The 22,143-nt window shown below is 36.5% G+C and overlaps 1 protein-coding gene across 6 annotated transcripts; it reads right to left on the bottom strand.

Moving 5' to 3' along the window:
- Positions 1-1,031: 1,031 nt before the first annotated feature.
- On the bottom strand, positions 1,032-20,781 carry LOC307129326 (sentrin-specific protease 7). Of its 6 annotated transcripts, none has more exons than XM_079821646.1 (21): positions 20,622-20,781; positions 20,108-20,243; positions 18,897-18,986; positions 17,507-17,610; positions 13,084-13,636; positions 12,363-12,651; positions 9,592-9,755; positions 9,361-9,438; positions 9,183-9,216; positions 7,087-7,284; positions 6,728-6,978; positions 6,383-6,519; positions 5,946-6,062; positions 5,142-5,261; positions 4,939-5,031; positions 4,539-4,693; positions 4,411-4,448; positions 4,271-4,314; positions 1,724-1,792; positions 1,455-1,605; positions 1,032-1,347 (listed from the first exon to the last, which is right to left on the bottom strand). In XM_079821646.1, exons 2-21 carry the CDS (start codon positions 20,216-20,218, stop codon positions 1,168-1,170), a joined length of 2,976 nt encoding a protein of 991 aa, XP_079677772.1. In that variant the 5' UTR covers positions 20,219-20,243; positions 20,622-20,781; the 3' UTR covers positions 1,032-1,167. The 6 variants fall into 6 exon arrangements, with proteins under 6 accessions (XP_079677772.1, XP_079677777.1, XP_079677775.1 ...); XM_079821651.1 differs by having other exon boundaries at positions 20,095-20,243; positions 20,622-20,769; XM_079821649.1 differs by having other exon boundaries at positions 20,108-20,219; positions 20,587-20,745.
- Positions 20,782-22,143: the final 1,362 nt, after the last annotated feature.

A 22,143-nucleotide genomic window follows, 5' to 3' on the forward strand; every position in this document is an offset into this window, starting at 1 on the left:
AAAAAAGTTTTTGTTTTAGATGTGGGTGTTTTGAGGAGATGTGGCCGTGCGTGTCTTGCATGGCTAAGGCTAAGATAGGATTTTGTAGTTTTAAAAACCCCCCTGTGCTCTCACACTAATTTATCAGCTACAATACAATTACTGTCCAGGTGGTTTAGTGTCTGTGTCCTTGGAAATTAACCACCACATATAACATACTAGCATACGACTCTATTGTAGTAATGCTTTTCTATATACTGTACATTTTCAAATGTTGCGTAAAAAAAAAAACCTTTCCCTCTGGTAGTTTGAACAAATAGTTGCATTGTGCCAGATTGTGTTGACAACATTTGTTCTTTACTTGATATATTCCAAATCAGTCGACCCACTGAAAAGGCCCCGTGTGTCTAAAGCAAATATAGCAGAAATAGTAATAGTATGGTAGTATGCAGATCCCAAAAATAGCCTTCTTGTGACTCAAAGAGGTCCCTTTTTTTAGGAATGCTAACGGTATTATAGACCTCCTTGCTACACACAGAGAATGATTAAAAATCACTACGTTTACTGACTTTATAATGGATTGTTTGTCTTTTATTTAAGTAGACAAACATTGTACACAGACTGCAATGCTGGGATTACTGGAAGATGGTGGGTGGTCTGTAAATCTGTCTAATCTCTGTCTGATTAGCATTAAACCATACAACCCTGCACGCACATGGCCTTTTGATGCTCCACTTGACCACTACTAATGAGTTGGCCAATCAGAAAAACGACTCAAGCCACACCGACTGCTTAACCAATCATGTGCTAAAGGCTGGCTGCGCCTACATTCATTCATCACAACCAAAGCCACTTTTGAGAGAGAGAGAGCACAATCACATGTACAGTACAAATATCTGTTTAAAAGGGTCTTATTTGTAGTGTAAAAGAGCAAGAAGAATTGATTTTGCTGTAAAACCGCTTTAAAGAAAGTGCTACCTACTTTGTGCTACTTACCTCAAAGACATATGCATACAGAAAATGTGAGATTAAAAACAGCAAAGCTATTTCATTTCATCAACATTTATTTCTTTCTAAAAAATATCCAACAATGTATACAAAAGCATAAAATCATAGAAAAGGTTAAAAATCAGCTAAAATATAAATACATCTAGGGTAAAATAATCATGTGATCCTAAAAGCTTTACATCACTGAATGACATTTCCATAATCTGTTCCATCTTCTAGAGCTTCATTTCCCAAAGAGCCTTTCTGAAATCTGTACAGGTGTAGGATGAGGTCTCGAATCTCCTCCCGTTTGCCTCGCACCTGTTGCCGTGGAAACCAGCGCTCCAATCTCAAAGGAAAGTCAAAGTGTAACACCGGGTCCTGAAAGATACACAAACAGCATTGCGGTTGCCTTGTGAGGTCAAAACAGACTCTTACACACATTTTTGTATTTGAAAATCTGGAATAAAGAACGAGTGTAGGTCTACCTGTAAAAAACTTTCAGCATATTGTAGCAGGTAAAGGCCACAATCACTGCTGTTGTCCTGTAGGGGGACCTTACAGTGGGAACCTATCATGTGGTCAGCACTAAAGTCACGATAAGCACCTCTCTTTGCTGCCCACTCCAACTGAAGGTATCTTAAAAAAAAACAAAAAAAACACTCATGTCATGTAAAATATACATTGTGTGTGTATGGATAGCCATTACAATTAACATAAATGTGAGATGGACTGCTATCAGAGAGCAAAAACTCACTCGCGCAAGAGTTTGAAGATACGTTCATGAACCGACAACTTCAGGGAATCCATTATGAGAATACATGGTCTGAAAAAATAAAGAGTAAAATCATTCACAATAATTCTCAACATTAAAAATGTTAGTTCTGTCACTGTTCTGCACATTAAATGGCAAAAGCCTTTACATTTAAATGTTAAATTAATTTGTTGAATTAAAATTTCACACTACGCAACAGAACAGATTATGTTTAATCTATCGAATATTTTGTATTTGTATTTTCAAACTATACAATAGCCGGGGTGGGAGAAAAGATTCTCTCTCTAACGATTCTGAGCTCAGTTTTTAACCGCAAACCCTTCTGATGGCTTCCGATTCCTCACACCACTCGAACCTTACGTAAGACAGTCTTTCATAAATATCGGAAAGGTTGAAGCAAATTACAAGGACATCAGCGGGCTTCATTGCACAGGATATGCGGCGTGAGTGTGAGAAACGCGCACTTTGCTTATGTTACTCTTGCAGTGCGCGGGCTCGCTCGCCGGTATTTTCCTTACAAATGCTCTATGAAGGCATCGTTCATATCATTTGGAATGCAGTGGACTTAAATATTAAAAATATTAAACTCACTGACAGAAGGCTGCTTTCAATTTCAAATACTGATGTGTGCTTTGTGAAGATAGCCAGGCTACTCTAAAATACTGAAAGCACTCTAATATGTTTTTTTTGTTCCTCTATATTATTTCCTAGCTTTCATGTTTTGAAGCTATATTAGTTTATATATTTAAAATTCTTACCATGCAATTGTTTTAATTATTTTTTTAAATGTGTAATTATTTTTAAAAAGTACTTATAATTACATAATTAAATAAAACAAGTTTTAAAGGATTAGTTCACTTTTAAATAAACTTTTGCTGATAATTTACTCACCCCCATGTCATCCAAGATGTCCATGTCTTTCTTTCTGCAGTCGAAAAGAAATTAAGGTTTTTGATGAAAACAGTCCAGGGTTTTTCTCCATATAATGGATTTCAGTGGGCTCCAAACGGTTCAAGGTCCAAATGACAGTTTCAGTGCAGCTTCAAAGGGCTTTAAACTATACCAAACGATGAATAAGGGTCTTATCTAGCGAAACGATCAGTTTCTGCGAGAAACCGAGCAGTATTTATGCTATTATTTATGCTATTTATTTTATTTTATTATTTGATTAGGTCAAATTAGATCGTGGTCATAGATGTATACGTAGAGGCGTCATTAGCGACTGCAGGGATCAGTAGAATGAGGCATCTACTATCAATATATCTATGACCATGATCTAATTTGACCTTACTTGCCGGAAATTATGGCGGAGCTCAGAGACGATCGCGTTCGTCTGTTAAGAGGTAAAATAATAGCATAAATACTGCTCGGTTTCTCGCAGAAACTGATCGTTTTGCTAGATAAGACCCTTATTCATCGTCTGGTATCGTCATTTGAAACTGTCATTTGGACCTTGAACCGTTTGGAGCCCACTGAAGTCCATTATATGGAGAAAATCCCTGGACTGTTTTCATCCAAAACCTTAATATCTTTTCGACTGCAGAAAAAAAGACATGGACATCTTGGATGACATGGGGGTGAGTAAATTATCAGCAAAAGTTTATTTAAAAGTGAACTAATCCTTTAAGTTTTATTAATAAAATAAATAAAAAATAAAATACTAACTACAAGAATAGTTTTGGAATCGGATTGGACTCCCAGAATAGGAATCGAATTTGGATCTCGAGGTGCCTAAAGATTCCCAACCCTACCAAACAATGATTTATTGTTTGTCTTTGTTGAATAATACAAAAGATAAAAAAGCTCCAAAACAATTTGCAATCGTTAAGAATTCAAAGTATAAGCAAGCAGACCTGTCAGATTTGTATTCATACATTTTGATTGCTCTTAACTTATATTTTTTGAGTAAGTTAATGTAATTTACAATTTTCATGTAATCTCAATTTAAATAATTTTAGTAGTAGAAATGTAGCTAGCCAATTCAGCAAATGCTAATTGGTAACACAATGCTTCGATAACATTAGCATAGCATAGCAAATGCTGAATAAGTACGGCAATATAGAATATTTAACATATACCAAAACTCTTCTGATTTAGCATAGCAAAGTATTAAACACTATTAAATCTCCCACTAAACATTATTTCAAATTTAGTTTTAGCATTTATCCTCCCTTTCAAGTGCCATGGTAAAGCATGCTGGGAAATAGCCCGGTTTCAGGTAAATTTAAATTTGTCTAAATGAAAAGAAACAAGTTCATAGAACTCAAAACAATAAAACAATTCAGATTACTTCAAATAAGTCATTTTCGTGAACTCAAAAGAAAAAAAGTTCTAATACATAGCAGTGGGCGTTTACACTAAAGTCTCACAGCAGACATGCCCCTTCCAACACAGCGTTTAAATCAGGGTAAAAAATGGCCTTTTATTTCTAAATTATGACAATTTTTTATGTAAAAATCACTAAAATTATAAGTGCACCCCGGGAAACATAAAACAATAAACAACTGACCCCTTTAAAAACATGCATACCTTTTACACACAATGTCTCTCTTGCAGGTATTTTCCGTACAGTCCTACAGAAAGAAAAGCACAAGGTTCTGCTGTTGCTATTCATGTGCACATTATCTATCCGTATTCCATTATTTCGAATCAAACGTGACTTGACTTACGAGAGGATGAGACATGCTTGACTTTATACGACTCTCATCTAAATTAGGAACAGAAGTTTGTCTAGAATCATGAAATAACTCTTAAAGTAGTAAGCATAAGTAAATTGGCATTAGAATTACATTTTTACCTGTATTTTTGTCCTCATCACTGTTGGATCTAATCTCTCCATTCTCAGACTCACCCAAACCTTCACCTCCATCGCTGTGCACCGAGCCATCCCTCTTCACATACTGCGGCTCTTCTAACCCGGGGAAACAGATCACCACGAGGTACCAGTGAGCTCTAGAACAAACACCAGACTTCATATAAAATACTAATAAAAACCATATGATTTACATTCAAGGCACAATTACATAACACAAGCTGCATCATATGCACAATGAGTGGAAAAAGGTCCATAATATATGTCCATAGGAACACAAACTAATAGAAACTAGTGTTTTTATTAATAAAAATAAAAATATGGGCCCACAAAAGTAAATACAACTTGAGTATCCAAACATCGTATTTATATAGCCATTACTCACTCTTGATTTACAGGCACAAACAGGAAGTCTTTCTCAAAGATGTCTACATGACGGGTCCATGTCCTCACACGCTGATGCCTTCTGACCTGAGCTCTGATGGCACAAATACATCATAAAAATTATAATGTTGTAACAAACTTTTTGTAACAACAAGCAAGAGAGCTGTATATGAACTCTGCGTGTGCTGCTTAAAAAATACTCACGGTGTGCTTGTACTGTCCTCATTAGCATTGTCTCTGCGTGTGAGCTGCTTGTAGAAAAAACTGCTGAAAACATGAGATCTGCGTACAGATTCCTGCGGGGCCTTTTCCACCATAAGGTACCTGAAACACACACACATAAAATAATATATCAGTTTGCAAGTTTGTGGACGATATTCAAAAAAATACTGGTTTATACTCTTGGTAGCAAGTATCAAGGGTTATATTGATTTCAGATTTAAGTCATTTATGTCATGTTAAAAAAAAGCAAATGGTTGTTTGTTTTACACATCACTCAGACCACCTTCTATGTGCAGGGTTTGAGCAGAACCAGAAGCAAATTGGACCACATTTTATGCTTATAGTCAAAACTCCCAGTTCTTAACCCCTTTCCTCCCCAAATAAAGGAGTGGATCTAATTTAATGCCTCCTTCAGACCTTAGTGAGTTTCAGGCAATCAGACACCTTGACCACATGATGTCACCCCGACACGAGAGCATATCATGTTTTTGTGTCAATTATGGCAAAAACAGAATAAAAACAAACTGACAAAAAGCAAAAACGAAGGTGCTATTACATAAACGTATTACATGACTATTACATGTCTAATGTCAAAGTTTGTTTTTACGTTCATGCTAATGGGACGTGAAGTCAAATGATGCGTCTCGCTGAGGTTGGGGTTGATCAATGTACCCAGAGTTCACAGGTCGAATGTCCGACCTTGAGTGGCATTCTAGACGTTATTTCCAAGAACGAGGTGCGAAAAATCTGAATTTCGAGCTGTCTGGAAAGCAGCATTAGTCTTACTTGAGGTAGAAGTCGATGATTACGTCATTGAGGAACTCGCCGCTGTCTAAACATTGCAGGTCCTCTGTCGTCACGGTGATGGCTCTTTTCGAGGGCGGAGGAGGGAAAAGAATCAATCTAAACAGAGAGGAATAGTGGTAAATTATGACTGAGTTACAGAAAGTGTGGAGAGAATATTCTTGAACACTAAATCAGCATATTAGAATGATTTCTGAAGGATCATGTGACACTGAAGACTGGAGTAATGGCTGCTGAAAATTCAGCTTTGCCATTAAAGGAATAAATTACACTTTAAAATATATTAAAATAGAAATCAGTTATTTTAAATTGTAATATTTTATTCTTTTAACTGTATTTTTGATCAAATAAACGCAGCCTTGGTGAGCATTTGAGAACAAAACAAAAAAATATTACAGACTAAAATCACAAGTTTTTACCTGCGTGCTGGAACACAGTGTCGGTACGGTGTCCATTCTGCCCCGAGTGTAGGTGCCAAGGAAACACTATATGAACCCTGAGCTTTTCTGTGGCACAACGTATAGACTGGCTCCAACTGAACATCCGAATCCTGTGACTGGAGACACACATTCAATCCATAAAATGGCTATTTAAAACATTTTATATAGCCTCCTATAATCAATAATTCTCTCTAAACTACCCACATCAATCAAAGCTGGAAAACAGATCATTCAAAAACCACCATGGTAACAAAATAACTAACGAACTTCAAAGAAGAAAAAAGCATACATGCAAGATACATAGGTACAATATTTTGTATGAACCTTCACAGCAGATACAGCTGCGTGTGCAGCAGTGCTGGCTTGCGCATCAATTTTGGGCATCAGCAGCTGGAGCAGGTGTGTTTCCTGGGAGCTTTGCAGCAATGTCAGGCTTTCCGGTTGTGTGAGGGGGGACAAGAGGTTGGAGCTGCCCTGATTCAAACCCACTAAGTCCATTAAAGAGGCCAAGACCGCACTCACAACACCAGAAACAGGTTCAGCCAAACACAGCAACACGCATGCACTGTCTTCAGCTGTACACACATGAAAACATATGTAAAAGGAGAGAGAATAAAAGATAGTACTGTCATTACATTCAAAAATAATAATACAGTCGTCTATAAACAAATCAGTAATCTGACCTGGACGTGTGCCTGGCTCGATGACAGACAGGTCATTGTGTAGTTGGTGTGCCTGAGCATCAGACAGCCAAAGGAAGAGCAGAGAAGGGGGCGGGACCTCATTGTCCTTATCTAGGCCACACCCCTCCAACATAGGCTCCTCCCACACACTGTAATTGCGCACACTAGCGGTCGATACAGAAATTTTCACTGAAGAATCTGAGTAAACGAGAGAGATAAAAATTAGACACATGATTACAAAATTTACAAATTTAAATTACAAAAATCTATAAGGTATATCTTACATATACCTTATCTTGATCTATATTAAAACATATTAAATAATAAAGGTTATTTTACTGTTAAAGGGGTGGTAAAAACATTCTTTTGAAGGCTTGATTGTGTTTGTGGGGTGCACTGTAACATGTGTTCATGCTTCGTTTAAAAAAAAAAAATTGCATTATTTTTCATATATTTGACCTTTATTCTACACTGCTCTGTCCCTCCTTGTAAAACGGTCTGATGCTTTCCGGGTTGTATGAAGCCAGTCCCTCAAAAATACGCAATGGGCTCAGATTGGTTAGCTGGCCCAGTGTGTTGTGATTCGCTAACCGCCTAGTGCACGTTTGTCGGAAACGTCACGCCCCTTACCTTTCCCGGTAGACTGTGCTTTGGGTAGTATTAGAAACAATGACGTCAATAAAACCATACCAATCTGAGCCCGAATCAGACCCAGAACATTTTAGTGAAGATGATCGAGCAGAACCTGTTCAGTCCTCAAGAGTAAAGACTGCGGATCTATAATGATCGCTACTGAATGGCACTGTTACTTTTGTATTTTTAGAACGATTATAGCCAAATATCTGTCGCAAGAACTATTAACCCAAAACATTGGCTTTGCTAGTAGCCAAATCACACACAGAACCATGTTTAGCATGCCTGTAGATAAACAATACATAAAAGCTCTAATCAAAGAATCATTTACAATAATGCCAAGTTCGCTGTTGAGATTTTAACGTTAGTGTTTGTAACGTTAGGTGTTCGTCGGATAACGTTAAGTATGAATAAGCATTTAACAGACTGGTTTGCAGAACAGCGCTGTCATCTGTTTACTTCCTTGCTACAACGTACAATTAACCTATTACAGGAAAACACATCGATGAAAAATAAATCAGACTTACAGGTTGTGGCCCGTAAACAGCTTCTGTTTGTAAATCCAGCTCTCAGGACAAGCCGTTGTGCGAATCCTGTATTGAAATCGCGAAGATTGTGGAAGCTAATTCCTCCGTGAAATGTGCAGCGCGCGCGTCGTGCATCCACACACTGGCAGTGTTTGTCTCGCGCAGTTGACGTTGTGTGATTCCTGCATTGAACTCGCGATGATTGTGGAAGTTTTCCTCCGTGAAATGTGCAGCGGGAGCCACGAGCCGTGAGCCCGCCGTGCATGAACCACGGCTCATGAATTGCAAATACAGATGAATATTGTCCATTATGTCACATTTTCCAGCCTTCTCCTCCGACCCTGTCTGTCTCGTGATTTATGATGGGCAGCATCTGCGACCTGTTCCCCTGTCTCATACACATGTGCATATAACATGCTATATATTAAACACACTGCAACGCACCCCTGTCCCTAGGAAGGAAAGCAAGTACCCCAGACCTGCAATCCGGATGAAAATAACGTTTCGTCGGCATTGCAGCAACACCACTCCAGCCTAACTATACCACAACAACAGCGATACAAAATGGCCTCAACCCCCCTTATTTAATATTCTCGGAGGAGGGGTTTATGTAAATATTGAGGCTGGTGATGTCACCAACCCTGGAGGAATGTGTGTAGTCGCCTAGCGGCCGTTTGCTGTAGTCCTTAGAAACTGATTTCTTTAAAAGCAAATATGTCCCTTTGCTTTTAACTTTGAACGTTGTAACTTTGCAGATGTTGTTTATGCTCAAGCAGCAACATTACACGCTAGCTAAAGTTAGAATAGTGAAATTGTGGTTTACCACCCCTTTAGATAATATAAATCTACAAAAAAAAAACAGTAAATACTTAAGAATAAGTCATTTACACTTCACTAGAATATTTCTAATAATGTTTTTGTTCAAAACATGTTTACCTTTCAACGAAAAGGTGATCTTGTCTATAGTGATCTGAAAAATAGTATATTAAAAATCAGTGACACTCTAAGAAAGAAAAAGATTCAAAAACATTCTTAATACACTTCCTGTTATATTATGTAAACCATATCTATATGACATATTCGATCACTCCAACCCATCACATATCATTCTCACCTTCATACTCTCACTGGATGTGACATTAACTCCACCCATGTGAAGGGAAGACAGCTGTAGCTCCATCATAGCAGAACTCTGACAATGAAAACATACAAACATGCATAAGTGCCAGTGCCCGGTTGCAACAGACCCCTTATGTTAAGCTAGATGTTTGCCATTTATAGATAAGCTATATATTTAGCAACTTACTACATTCTTTTAGTCAAGTATTCGGATTATAGTACAAACCTGGGCATACATCTCTGAGGTGTGTGAGTGACACTCAGGTGTGTTTTCCTGCTCATAAACCATTGCTGATGTATCAATGACTTTTGCACACTCCGGTGGCTGGATGTTTAGAGCAGAGGCTTCCTCCTCTTCTCTTTCCTCATCCTCTTCACTGGAGAGAACAACTAAGCAAGGTAATGATAGAATTATTATTTTTAAATAATAAACATACAAAGTTTGGAAGTAAAACATGAGGCGGACAACGTTAGAAAAAATGCTTTGTTATACCTGTGTAATTATTATGATATTTTAGTGAAATGTCATTTATCAATTATATCCACTACCGTTCAAAGGTTTGGCGTGGGTTAGATGTCTTAAAACATTTTTGAAAAAAAGTCTCTTATGCTCACCAAGGCTGCATTTATTTGATTGATCAAAAACACAGTAAAAACAGTAACATTGTGAAATTCCATTACAATTTAAAATAACTGTTATCTATATTGGTAAAGCTGAATGTTTGACAGCCATTATGCCAGTGTTTAGATGATCTTTCATATGATCTTTCTAATATGCTGCTTTGGTGCTCATCTTTTTATTATAATAAATGTTGGAAACAATTGTTCTGCTTAATATTTCAGTGATCATTTCTTTTTCAGGATTCTTGATGAATAGAAAAGTCTTTTACTGCCACTTTTGATCTATTTAATCTTCACTGGATATGATTTTATCAAAAAATAAAATCATACTGGCATAAACATTTGAATGGCAAAGTCATGACGCATGGCAAGTTATTTGCTTTAAAATGTTTTATTATAACATATATGTTGTGCAAGGGAAATTTTGAACAAAACAAACTATATCAAACCATAAAAGATGTTTTTAATTATATTAAACTTATATCAGATGTTTTATGTTAAATATAAGAGGAATTCTAGTTTTCTGTAGGAAAAACAATTTTTTTTGATAACCTTTGATACTTTTCTTAAAAGAACTAGAGTGTTCGTTGTCTGTAGCGTTGAACAAGTTCTCGAAACTTTGAGGTGGGACAGCTGCCTGCAGATAACACCAACTAGGGAGTTTGTTATTGTGTTTTTGTGTTATTGATTAGAAGTCTTCACCAACTGAAATGGGAGTATAAAATAACGAGTGTGAGGCTGCCACTTTGTCTTTCCTGACTTCAGACAACATGTATGTCCAAATTGACCTTCTTGGCAAGAATAAAAGCTTTTAAAAAGATACTTTGCTTGTGTTTTTCAATTCCAGCTTCACCATGATAATTATTAAAGTTTCTTTGTTCCACAACAGTTGCTAAAAACTTGCTTATTACTATGTACTGTTATTAGGGGTGCGAGTCTGACGATACTCATGTCCCGATTCAATACAAATCACGATACTGAACTTACGATAAGAAACTATCGCAATATTTTAAGCCAAAATAAAGAAGAGGGTTTTTCTTTCATTATTATTACTTCTAAGACATATGATAAAAAGTTAACAAAAAATTAGCTGTTGATAAAAAAAAATTTAAAAAAAAAAGTATGCTCTTGGGGTGGTGGACTTGAATAGACTTAAACTTGGTCCTAGTCCCCAATGCACAGGGCAATGGTGACACCAGAATAAAAATATTCATGATTCTGAAGCTGAAAATACAGAATTATGTTAGACACATATGCTTGCACTCGGTCACTGACTGCATTTAATAATGTAAGGGTTCTACGTCAGAACACCGGCTCATTACTCAATACTGAGCCGGCGTTCTGACATACAACCTGGAAGCGCTGCACTGTCTTTACAACGTTTAAGGTTGAACCACTGTAGACACATGGACTATTTTAATGATGTCTTTACTATCTTTCTGGGCCTTGAAATTGGTAATAATGTTGCAGTCTATGTGGGGTCAGAAAGATTTCCTCAAAAATATCTTCATTTGTATTCCGAAGGTGAACAAAGGTCTTGCGTGTTTGGAACGAGATGAGGGTGAGTAATAAATGACAGAAATTCAATTTTTGGGTGAACTAACCCTTTAAAGGGTTAGAGGGTTGAGGGTTTAAAGGGTTGGATTAGACTGCTCGACTGATTATATTTACGATGCCTTTATGACCTTTTTTGGGATTAAATTGAGGGACAGCAATCTCTCAGAATTGTTTAATGCACAGGTAGTTCCAAGTCAATTTAATAACCGTTCTATATTAAAGCACTGTTTTCAAAGCATGCACACACATACGTCACTTGCACACAGAAACATTCAGGAGCACAGAAACATTATCAACGCTGCACTGCGACTTTTAGTTACAAAATTGATTCACTAGTGAATCACTACATTATATTTCTCAGCAACGAGGGGGTTACATCGCTATTTGGTAATATAGCAATTAAACTCGCAGCTTCGTTGTTATGGAGAGAGAAGCACACAGGTACGAATCTCTCTCTCTCTCTCAACAATTAATTCAAACAAATGCTATAATTCATTCATTCAAATAAATGTAATCACTATTTTATTTCTGTGTCTGATTCAAAGCGGGCAGAATTCTAGATCTAGCAAGCCGTAACTGATGAAAATAATAAATAAAATAAAGAAATATTGCGTTGCAAACATCAAAAGCTTTAAGTTTTAAGCTTTAAGCTCGGCTAGCTGTGCATTAAATTATATAATACACTTTGCAAAGGCAACCACCCTACGTCATGCAATAAAACTGTTTAATGCACAGCTAGCCGTGGATTATCCCTTACATGTTAATGAAAATGATTTGCATATTGGGCACTAATCTGAATATTAGGCACTAATCACTTACTAGGTTCAGACGAGTCGAGTTTAGAGGATTCCATGATGAAGCTCTGCCCCTCTGTACTCCCAGAGGCGGGGTCTGAGTTAGGAGCCTGATCACCTGAGAAGCTATCCATACGACATCTTTTGACTGGGATTTGCCCGTCGGCCCCGACTGAGAGGCGTAACACACTTCCTCTCATCCCTTCCACTTCCTGCGCCACCTCTCCATTCTTCCGCAAGTGATTTTCCTCATCTCCTGGAGAATCCTTTGGGGGCTCTTGTGTTTCTCTCATTTCTTTCTTATTGGGTGAATTCTGTAAAATCAAAGGAATTAAGAATGATGAACTACAATAAAATAGTAACGTTTCTAAAACAGATGTACTTCAGAAGGTTCCATGGGGTCTCTTATAATTTTCTTTGCTAAACCTAATAATTGCAATTAATCTCATGATTACTAATTATGAGATAGGATAATGCAATTCATTTATTTTAAAAATGTAATTTATTATTTATATGCAAACCACAATAATATTTTTTTCCAGGATTCTTTGATGAAAAGAAAGCTTAAAATATAAATCTCTTGTAACATTATTAATGTCTTTACTGTCACTTTTCATCAATTTATTGCATCCTTGCTTAAAGTATTCATTTCTTTCTTCCTTTAAAAAAAAGACTGACCCCAAACTTTTGAATGGCAGTGCACATTAAGTGTTCCGACTGCTTTTGCCAAGGTGTACAGGTCTTACCTCGCCACCTGGTTTTTCCTCTCTTCCTCTCTGCGTTGTTAATGGTGACGAGGGACTGCATACAATTTCAAATCCAGAGGACAGGACTTCCTCATGCTGTGGAGATCCTTCAAGAAGTGATGCTTCATTCTCTTCAAAAGCAGATGGTTTGGTCTGTTTAGGCAACTGTTCACTAATTGAAACAGCCTGTGGTGAATCACTTTCTCTGGGTGAAGAGTTACTTGATACTTCAGATGACTCCGGTAGTTCAAGTGATGAGTTCAGTTGTTTGGATTGCTGATTTTTGATTTCCTTGTGTGGACAGGATTCATTTTCAGTGGGTGACTTAGTCTGATTATGGGATGGTGAAGCGGCGCTGGATTCAGTAGAGTCTGTTCCTCCTCTTTTTGTTAGACTTGATCTCCTCTTGTCTTTAAGAACGGCTGTTGAAGTGTGATCACTCTGTCTTTTGCTCTCTGATTGGTCTGTCTTTTTGCAACTCTGCCCACGACATTTTAGCCTCTGTCCAGCCTCTGTCTGAAGGACATCTTCTAAGACCACCTTGACCTGACGCCTGTAGGAAATAAATAAATAATGAACAATCAACAATCAAATTGGTATTGCTCAAACACACACACACACACACACACACACACACACACACACACATATAATTAGTAAAAAGCAATAAAACATATCAACTGACTGACACATAAATATCACAAAACATTATATATGCCTCAACTAAAATACAGCATAAATACACTTTAGCTCCTTAACTATTAGACAGACAGTTTAAACACATTTCATACATTCTGCACAACTGTTTATTGACTTTAACTAATCTTTTTAACTAATGGTACATTAGCCATTTTAACGAATTAGCAGTGTGCACAAGGAATGAGACAGGCCAACATGCACAGATGGTGCACAAATGATAAGCAAAAAACTGTAGATGTGCACCATATCATGCAAAACAGGATGTCCCTCTGCTCTTTTGAAATAAGAGTCTGATATAATATATTTTAACATTTCTCCCGGTTACACTTTATTTAAACTGTCTTTGTTACAATGTAATTATACATTTAAGTACTGAGTAATATTAAGTAACTACATGTACTTACTATAAGGTTAGGGTAGGATTAGGGTTTGGTGGTTTAGGGTTAGTTGCATGTAATATGCATAATTTATAATAATTATTATTATAATTATTACTATAATAACTCTTAATTTTTTTTCATCTAAGAAATATATCTAAAATAAGACCTTTTTAAACCAGAAAGACGCAGAAAAACGAATCCATGCTCTTATCTCAAGTAGACTAGACTATTGTAATGCACTTTTTACTGGTCTCCCACAAAAATCAATAAACAGACTTCAGCTTATTCAAAGTTCAGCAGCTCGGTTACTAATCAGAACTAAAAAGAAATAACGGCAACACTTTACAATAAGGTTCATTAGTTAACATTAGTTAACTGCATTAGTTAACATTAACTAATAATGAACTGCACTTATTAAGCATTTATTTATCTTTGTTAATTTCAACATTTACAAATGCATTTTTAAAATCTTGTTAAAATTAGTTAATGCACTGTGAACTAACATGAACAAACCATGAACAGCTGGATTTATATTAACTAACGTTAACAAAGATTAACTAATGCTGAACAGAGGTGTTGTTCATGGTTAGTTAATGTTAACTAATGCATTAACTAATGTTAACTAATACCACCTTATTGTAAAGTGTTACCGAAATAACATATAACACCAGTATTAGCTGCACTGCACTGGCTTCCAATACAATTTAGAATAGATTTTAAAGTCCTCATCACATACAAAGCTGTTAACAGACAAGGACCTAACTATATGGTCAGGTCTCTTGTTAATTATATTCCATCAAGAACCCTAAGATCATCTAGTGCAAGTCTATTAGAGGTTCCTAGTTGTTGACGAAAAAAATCAGTGATGCGGCCTTTGCAAATCATGCGCCAAAACTATAGAACACGCGTTACCATCAGATATTAGGGAAGCTAGTACACTTAGTATTTTTAAAAGAAAGCCAAAAACATTAATTTTTTTACCCTGGCATTTAACTAGTTACTCTAAACTGTGCTTATAATAAATTGTGTTCTATGTGCATAGCATTCCCTGTCAGATATGTTGTGGATGATTATTGTTGGTTCATCATATGTTTTGTATTTTATCGTGTATGTTGCATTTGACCTTTTTTAATCTCTGATGTTTGATGTACATGTTTTTATTGAACATGGTTTTTATGAAAAGCACTTTGAACTGCATTTTATGCCTGAAAAATGCTATATAAATAAAGTTTATTATTATTACTACATGTAACGTAACTGTAAAATAAAGTGTTACCTTTCTCCCTTCCCAGATGGTTTAATGAACCTAAGCATCAAAATGGCCAACAATTATGTGCTCAACAACACATCAACAGCAATTTAGTATTCTTTATCTTTTTTCACAACTTTATCCACAGTAAGCATATTTTAAAGGGGTGGTAAAACACATTCTTTTGAAGGCTTGACTGTGTTTGTGGGGTGCACTGTAACATGTGTTCATGCTTCGTTTAAAAAAAAATTGCCTTATTTTTCATATATTTGACCTTTATTCTACACTGCTCTGTCCCACCTTGTAAAACGGTCTGATGCTTTCCGGGTTGTATGAAGCCAGTCCCTCAAAAATACGCGATGGGCTCAGATTGGTTAGCTGGCCCAGTGTGTTGTGATTCGCTAAACGCCTAGTGCACATATGTCGGAAATGTCACGCCCCTTACCGGAGGCTGTGCTTTGGTCAGTGTTAGAAACAACGGCGTCAATAAAACCATACCAATCTGAGCCCGAATCAGACCCAGAACATTTGAGTGAAGATGATCAAGCAGAACCTGTTCAGTCCTCAAGAGTAAAGACTGCGGATCTATAGTGATCGCTACTGAATGGCACTTTAACTTTTGTATTTTTAGAATGATTACAGCCAAATATCTGTCGCAAGAACTAACCCAAAACAAACACTAAGCACTGGCTTTAACTAGTAAGTTAGCCAAATCACACACAGAACCATGTTTAGCATGCCTGTAGATAAACAATACATAAGGTTCGCTGGGGTTCGCTGTTGAGATTTTAACGTTAGTGTTTGTAGCGATAGGTGTTCGTCGGATAACGTTAAGTATGAATGAGCATTTAACAGACTGGTTTGCAGAACAGCGTTGTCATCTGTTTACTTCCTTGCTACAACCTATTACAGGAAAACACATCGATGAAAAATAAATCAGACTTACAGGTTGTGGCCCGTGAACAGCTTCTGTTTGTAAATCCAGCTTTCAGGACAAGCCGTTGTGCATATCCTGTATTGAACTCGCGAAGTTTGTGGAAGTTTGTGTTGTCCTCCGTGAAATGTGTAGCGCGCGCGTCATGCATCCACGCACCGGCAGTGTTTTTTTCACGCAGCTGATGTTGTGCAAATCTGGCATTGAAATCGCGAAGACGGTGGATGTTTTCCTCTGTTAGATGTGCTGCAGGGAGCCCTGCGCGCGCCTGATTCCCCGCTGACTCAAACACACGTGCATATAACATGTTTTATGTTAAACGCTCTGCAACGCACCCCCGTCCCAAGGAAGGCTGAACAGAGCAAGTACCCCAGACCTGCAATCCGGATGGAAATAACAGCGTTTCCTCGGCATCGCGGCAACAACACTCCAGCCTAACTAACTTATACCACAACAGCGTCGCGATACAAAATGGCCTCACCCCCCCTTATTTAATATTCTCGGAGGAGGGGTTTATGTAAATATTGAGCCTGTTGATGTCACCAACCCTGGAGGAATGTGTGTAGTCGCCTACTGGCCGTTTGCTGTAGTTCTTAGAAACTGATTTCTTTAAAAGCAAATATGTCCCTTTGCTTTAAACTTTGAACGTTGTAACTTTGCAGATGTTGTTTATGCTAAAGCAGCAACATTACACGTTAGCTAAAGTTAGAATAGTGAAATCGTGGTTTACCACCCCTTTAAGGATAAGTTTTCATAAGAATTTGTTAATGCCAGATAAGAGAAACCACTTCAGTTCTAGTAGTACAGTCTTACTGTACCCAAAAAAACAACTGGCTCCAGTCCAAACATTGCAATATGTTGAAGTATGCAAAATGCGCTCAATGCATAACTTCCTCTGTCAGGAAACAGGTGTTAGGTAATCAAGAATATTAAAAATTCTGTTTAAAACATCTGAAATTGAATTGTCGTCACAATACATAAAATGCTGAGTCTTTGGATTTCACACAAAATATCACATATGCAATTGAAAGCAAGTAATGTAATGTAAACAATGTAAATGCAATGTAAACCATACATACTATATAACTAAACGTTTACAGTGAGTGATGAAGAATGAGCTTCGCCTTCAGGATCTGAAGGTTAATGTGGTAAGCACGTTACCTTTGGATATCCTGCCATATTGGATGTTCTTTAATGCGTTTTTTTTGTGATTTGTGATCTGACTGGGAGGGTGTACCATTTGAGGCCAGCTGTGTCCAGTGGATCTAACAGTACAAAAGAAAATAAGAAGCCAATAAGAAATTCGAAAGCATTAGGAGATATCAGGTATCAAGTCCACGAGTTGACAAAGGTAGTTTACTGGATCAGGAAAGCATCTAAAAACAGATAAACACACATTCTATATTAATTTGCCAAAAGAATTCAGTGCTTGGCAAACATATAGTTATGCTAATAACTTTTTAATCATTAGAAAATGTAATTTGTTTTTGACATATAGATATATGTGTGTAACCATTGCATGTATTGAAAATAGATTTTCTACCTGTGTCAACTGTTAAAGAATGTAAGGTGACGAACAAAAGGTTTCAAGAAGGTCGCTGCCCAACAGAGGTTATGCCATACATGTAAGGGCTATATTTTGCCCCTGCATATATTTTTTGATATACAGTGGGGCAAAAAAGTATTTAGTCAGCCACCAATTGAGCAAGTTCTCCCACTTAAAAAGATGAGAGAGGCCTGTAATTTACATCATAGGTACACTTCAACTATGAGACAGAATGAGGAAAAAAAAATCCAGAAAATCACAGTCTGATTTTTAAATAATTTATTTGCAAATTATGGTGGAAAAAAAGTATTTAATAAATAATAAATTCTTTAAAACTATTTGCCCCACTGTATATTTATATTACCCTTTTCATGTTATTACTGAACATTGGGCCACTCTCTCTTTCATACATTTGGAGAAAGACTCAAATATATTGTCTTTTTTGTTTTTCTCTATCTCTCCAGTGTTTCAACGCTAATCTACAAATGCTGTGAGAAGCAAATTGGGACTGTCAAGGTCAGTTAGGCCAGGGAGAGTTTAGGGAGTCAGATAAGATGTTTCCAATTTAAAATATTTACACATGCCAGGTGGGCATGCATATTATGGGATGACGATGAACCGGAAAATGTACTTATATAATAAAAGGAAGTAGGAGGCCTAATGATAAACTGCTCATTTATTTATCCAATCAATTTTGAAAGTCTTTGTTCAATGATAAATTAATATGTATGAATTTACTGAATAAATACTCTGTTTTTCTTGAAGCTCACTTTGTAGCTCTCTCAGACAGATTTTGGTTGTATGAGAAACTACCCTGGATCGTGATTTTGGATAAATACATTTTATTTAATTTTTACCATGTAAGAGTGGCCTGACTAATTTTATTGGTGAATTTCCTCCACACCTGTCCATAATGTCTTAGTGGTGCAAATGTTCTTAACTAAAACTTTTGTTAAAAAATGCACAGACACATTTCATGCATCGCTTCTGGTCCATCTCAGTCACCTTAGAGGGGCTCTTTTTCCGATCTTTAAACAGCTCCATCTCTACACACTCATCCTCAGCTCTCCTGGGGATCTTAAGGGGGCTTTCAGCCTGAGACACATGGAGAGATGGGTAGACAAGCAATGATTATGTCAGAGATCAATTTGAATAAGGAATAACAAAATTTTTAGGTAAAAAGTATAAAGTCAACAAATGAATTAAATAAATATGAAAATTGTAATAACAAATAGGTTTAAACAAAAATAAGACATCTTATGCAATTGTTTATAATTAAATCCAAAGTATTGTATCTAACATATGAAGATCAGAGTATAAAGAAAGAAGAACCCAAAGGTAGTAAGATATTTGCAGAATGAGAGGAAAAAGAGAAGCAGCAGAATAGACACCATTTGGAAATAATCAAACATATACGAGCATATAGTAGAAAATACATAAATGAATAACATGTAAAAGAATGATACTGCAACATAAGGAATACAACAAATAGTGATATTTAAATGAATACATAGCTATCGATGACTAGAATTCATAAAGAAGAGATTAATAAGATTCAGAAAAAGGAATAATTAATAAAATAAATAAAAATAATAAATTGAATATAAATAATTTTTAGTGCTGTCAAATTGATTATTAGTGATTAAATCACATCCAAAATAATAGTTAGCCTTTATAAAAAATATATATGTGTACGGTGTGTATCATTTTTATGTATATATAAATACATACTCATACATGTATGCATTTAAGAAATATTTGCATGTATATACACTGTATATATAATATATATAAATATAACATTTTTCTTACATATATACATGCATGTATGTGTATATATATATAAATGAATATATATATAATACTTATACACAGTATACACATATATATATTATTATGTAAACGCTAACTTTTTTTTGGATTAAATTAATCGTGATTAATCGATTCATAATAATTTAAGAATTTTGCATACATTAACTTTATTTTAAGGTTTTCTTGTTGTAGTGTAATTATACATTTGTGTACTGAGTAATATTAATTAACAGCATGCACTTTACTATAAGGTTAGGATTAGGTTTAGGGTTAATTGCATGTAATTACACATACTTTACTGTTATTATTACAATAAGCACATGTAACAAGGACACTGTAAAATAACGTGTTGGGCTTAGGTGAAAGCACTGAAATCCTCAATGTTGTTTACCTCCTGGACATACCTGACAATTGTCACGTTTGATCCCAGGAGAGAGAGTCAGAGCTCTCCTCCGGTCCAGCGTAACATTACGGGAAACAGAAAAAGGGCTCTTACGGGTTTTTTCATGTGGCATTCTGCAAACAGACGTTTCAAGGCCTCTTTGAGATCACAGATAAAGCAGCAGGGAGAAGAAGAAGGACAATCAGGACAGGATAAGAACCTTAATATACTACTTTGTATATCGTTTTCCTCAATTGTAAGTCGTTCTAGATAAAAGCATCTACCGAATGAATATATTTAAATCTACCGCTGCAACCAGTCCAAGAAGAGCTGAATCAGATTATTGTATCATTAGATGACTTTAACTGATAGCCTGAGCCAAAATCTGCAAATTGTAACTATTCACATTTGTCAGTGCATTAAAACAGTCAACAATTTACACACATGCACATTAAAAGTGATCTTAACTAGCCTGTAGCTAAATACAATGCCCTATTATACCTTCATCTGGTTTCAGTGTTTCATATTACACCCACTTTTTAAGTCCCGGTGTCAGTTTAAGCTGTAGAACATCGTTTATGAAGATAACTCAGTTGATGAACAGAAAATGAGCACATGAATATTAGGATTATTTTCCTCGATTGAAAACTTCCGCCACTCACAGGAAGTCGGTGGCTCTTCTTCTCTCCTTCCTTCTCTCCGCAAGGTATTGTGCGCCATCTAGCGGCATGGAAAACATGTTGCGTTAACTATAAACTAGTGCAAACTCCTTGTTTTCTCTGAGGTTGAATACAATGTTATGTATGTATGACCATGGTATGGACAAAAGTATGCGACACTCAAACACCACACCAATATGTCTTTGTTAAGCATTTATTAAAAAAAACTAAACAAAAACATTGGCGTTATAGGGAGTTGGTTGTCTCTAAATGCGTTCTCTCTTCATGAAAAGCTTTCATTATGGAACATGGCAATAGGGATTTGGTCCCATTCAGACAGTATCGGTGAGTCTCACAGTCAGCAATCCAATTCATCCCATAGGTTTTCACTAGGGTTCAGGGGCCTCATTTATAAACGTTGCGTACGCACAAAAGAAGGCGTACGCCGCTCTCAACGCAATAATTGGTATTTATAAAAAGCAAACTTGACGGAAAAATGTGCGGTCTTTCACGCAAGCTCTGACCCAGGCGTACGCACAAAAACGGGTGAAATGAGAAATGGCGACACCGTCGGCAGATGGAAGAAACACGTGAAAGTGTGTGAAACTGTAGACCGTTGTGTAAAAGAAATGGCTATGCCTCTCATAAATAACATTAAGACTTCACAAAGCAAGTCTTACAATGAACAGCCTACACGAACACCCATTTGATCGATCTGCAGTGTAAAACAAACAAAATCAACCGAAAATTACAACATAAATGCAAATTAACACATATTTGCAAAAAGAAAAGTGAAATATGTTCTGCAATAATATTGGCATGTTATGCATTGCAATTCATCCTCATAAATATGGTAAACAACGAAATAGCTAATGTACAAAACTGATATTCTCGTCAAGTGTCCGTCTGGCGGAGCAGATAGATGCAATTAGACAGATAGATAGATAATTAGGGAGATATATAGATAAATAGATAGATGTATTAATTGTCCACTGGGGAAAGTTGTTTTCATAGTAAAATTTCTTCATCAGCTACGTTCATGGTATTCATGCATATGCCTTTAGTTTTATTTTTGATAAAATGACGTAGGCCTATGTCTCAACCATTCAGAAAGCTGCAAGACATTACATTTGCACGGAACTATTTCCCATTTCCACGTAGATTATAACCGACATCTGTAGCTTGTCAGATTCAATTAAATGGATGGAAATAAAATGCCCCATCACAATGCGTAAAAGACGCACAATGGCTGATCTTGTGCTCTAGAAGATGTGGCGAATGGAAGGATTCGGAGTGAACGCATCTTCAGACAGCAAGAGGACACACTCTGGCGATGGAGCACTAGACGCTTTTTTGCCTCGACTTTGATGTCCGATCATTTCTTTTTTATTTCGGCGAT

The sequence above is a fragment of the Gobio gobio genome, assembly GCF_949357685.1.
Source record: "Gobio gobio genome assembly, chromosome: 7".
NCBI lineage: Eukaryota > Metazoa > Chordata > Actinopteri > Cypriniformes > Gobionidae > Gobio > Gobio gobio.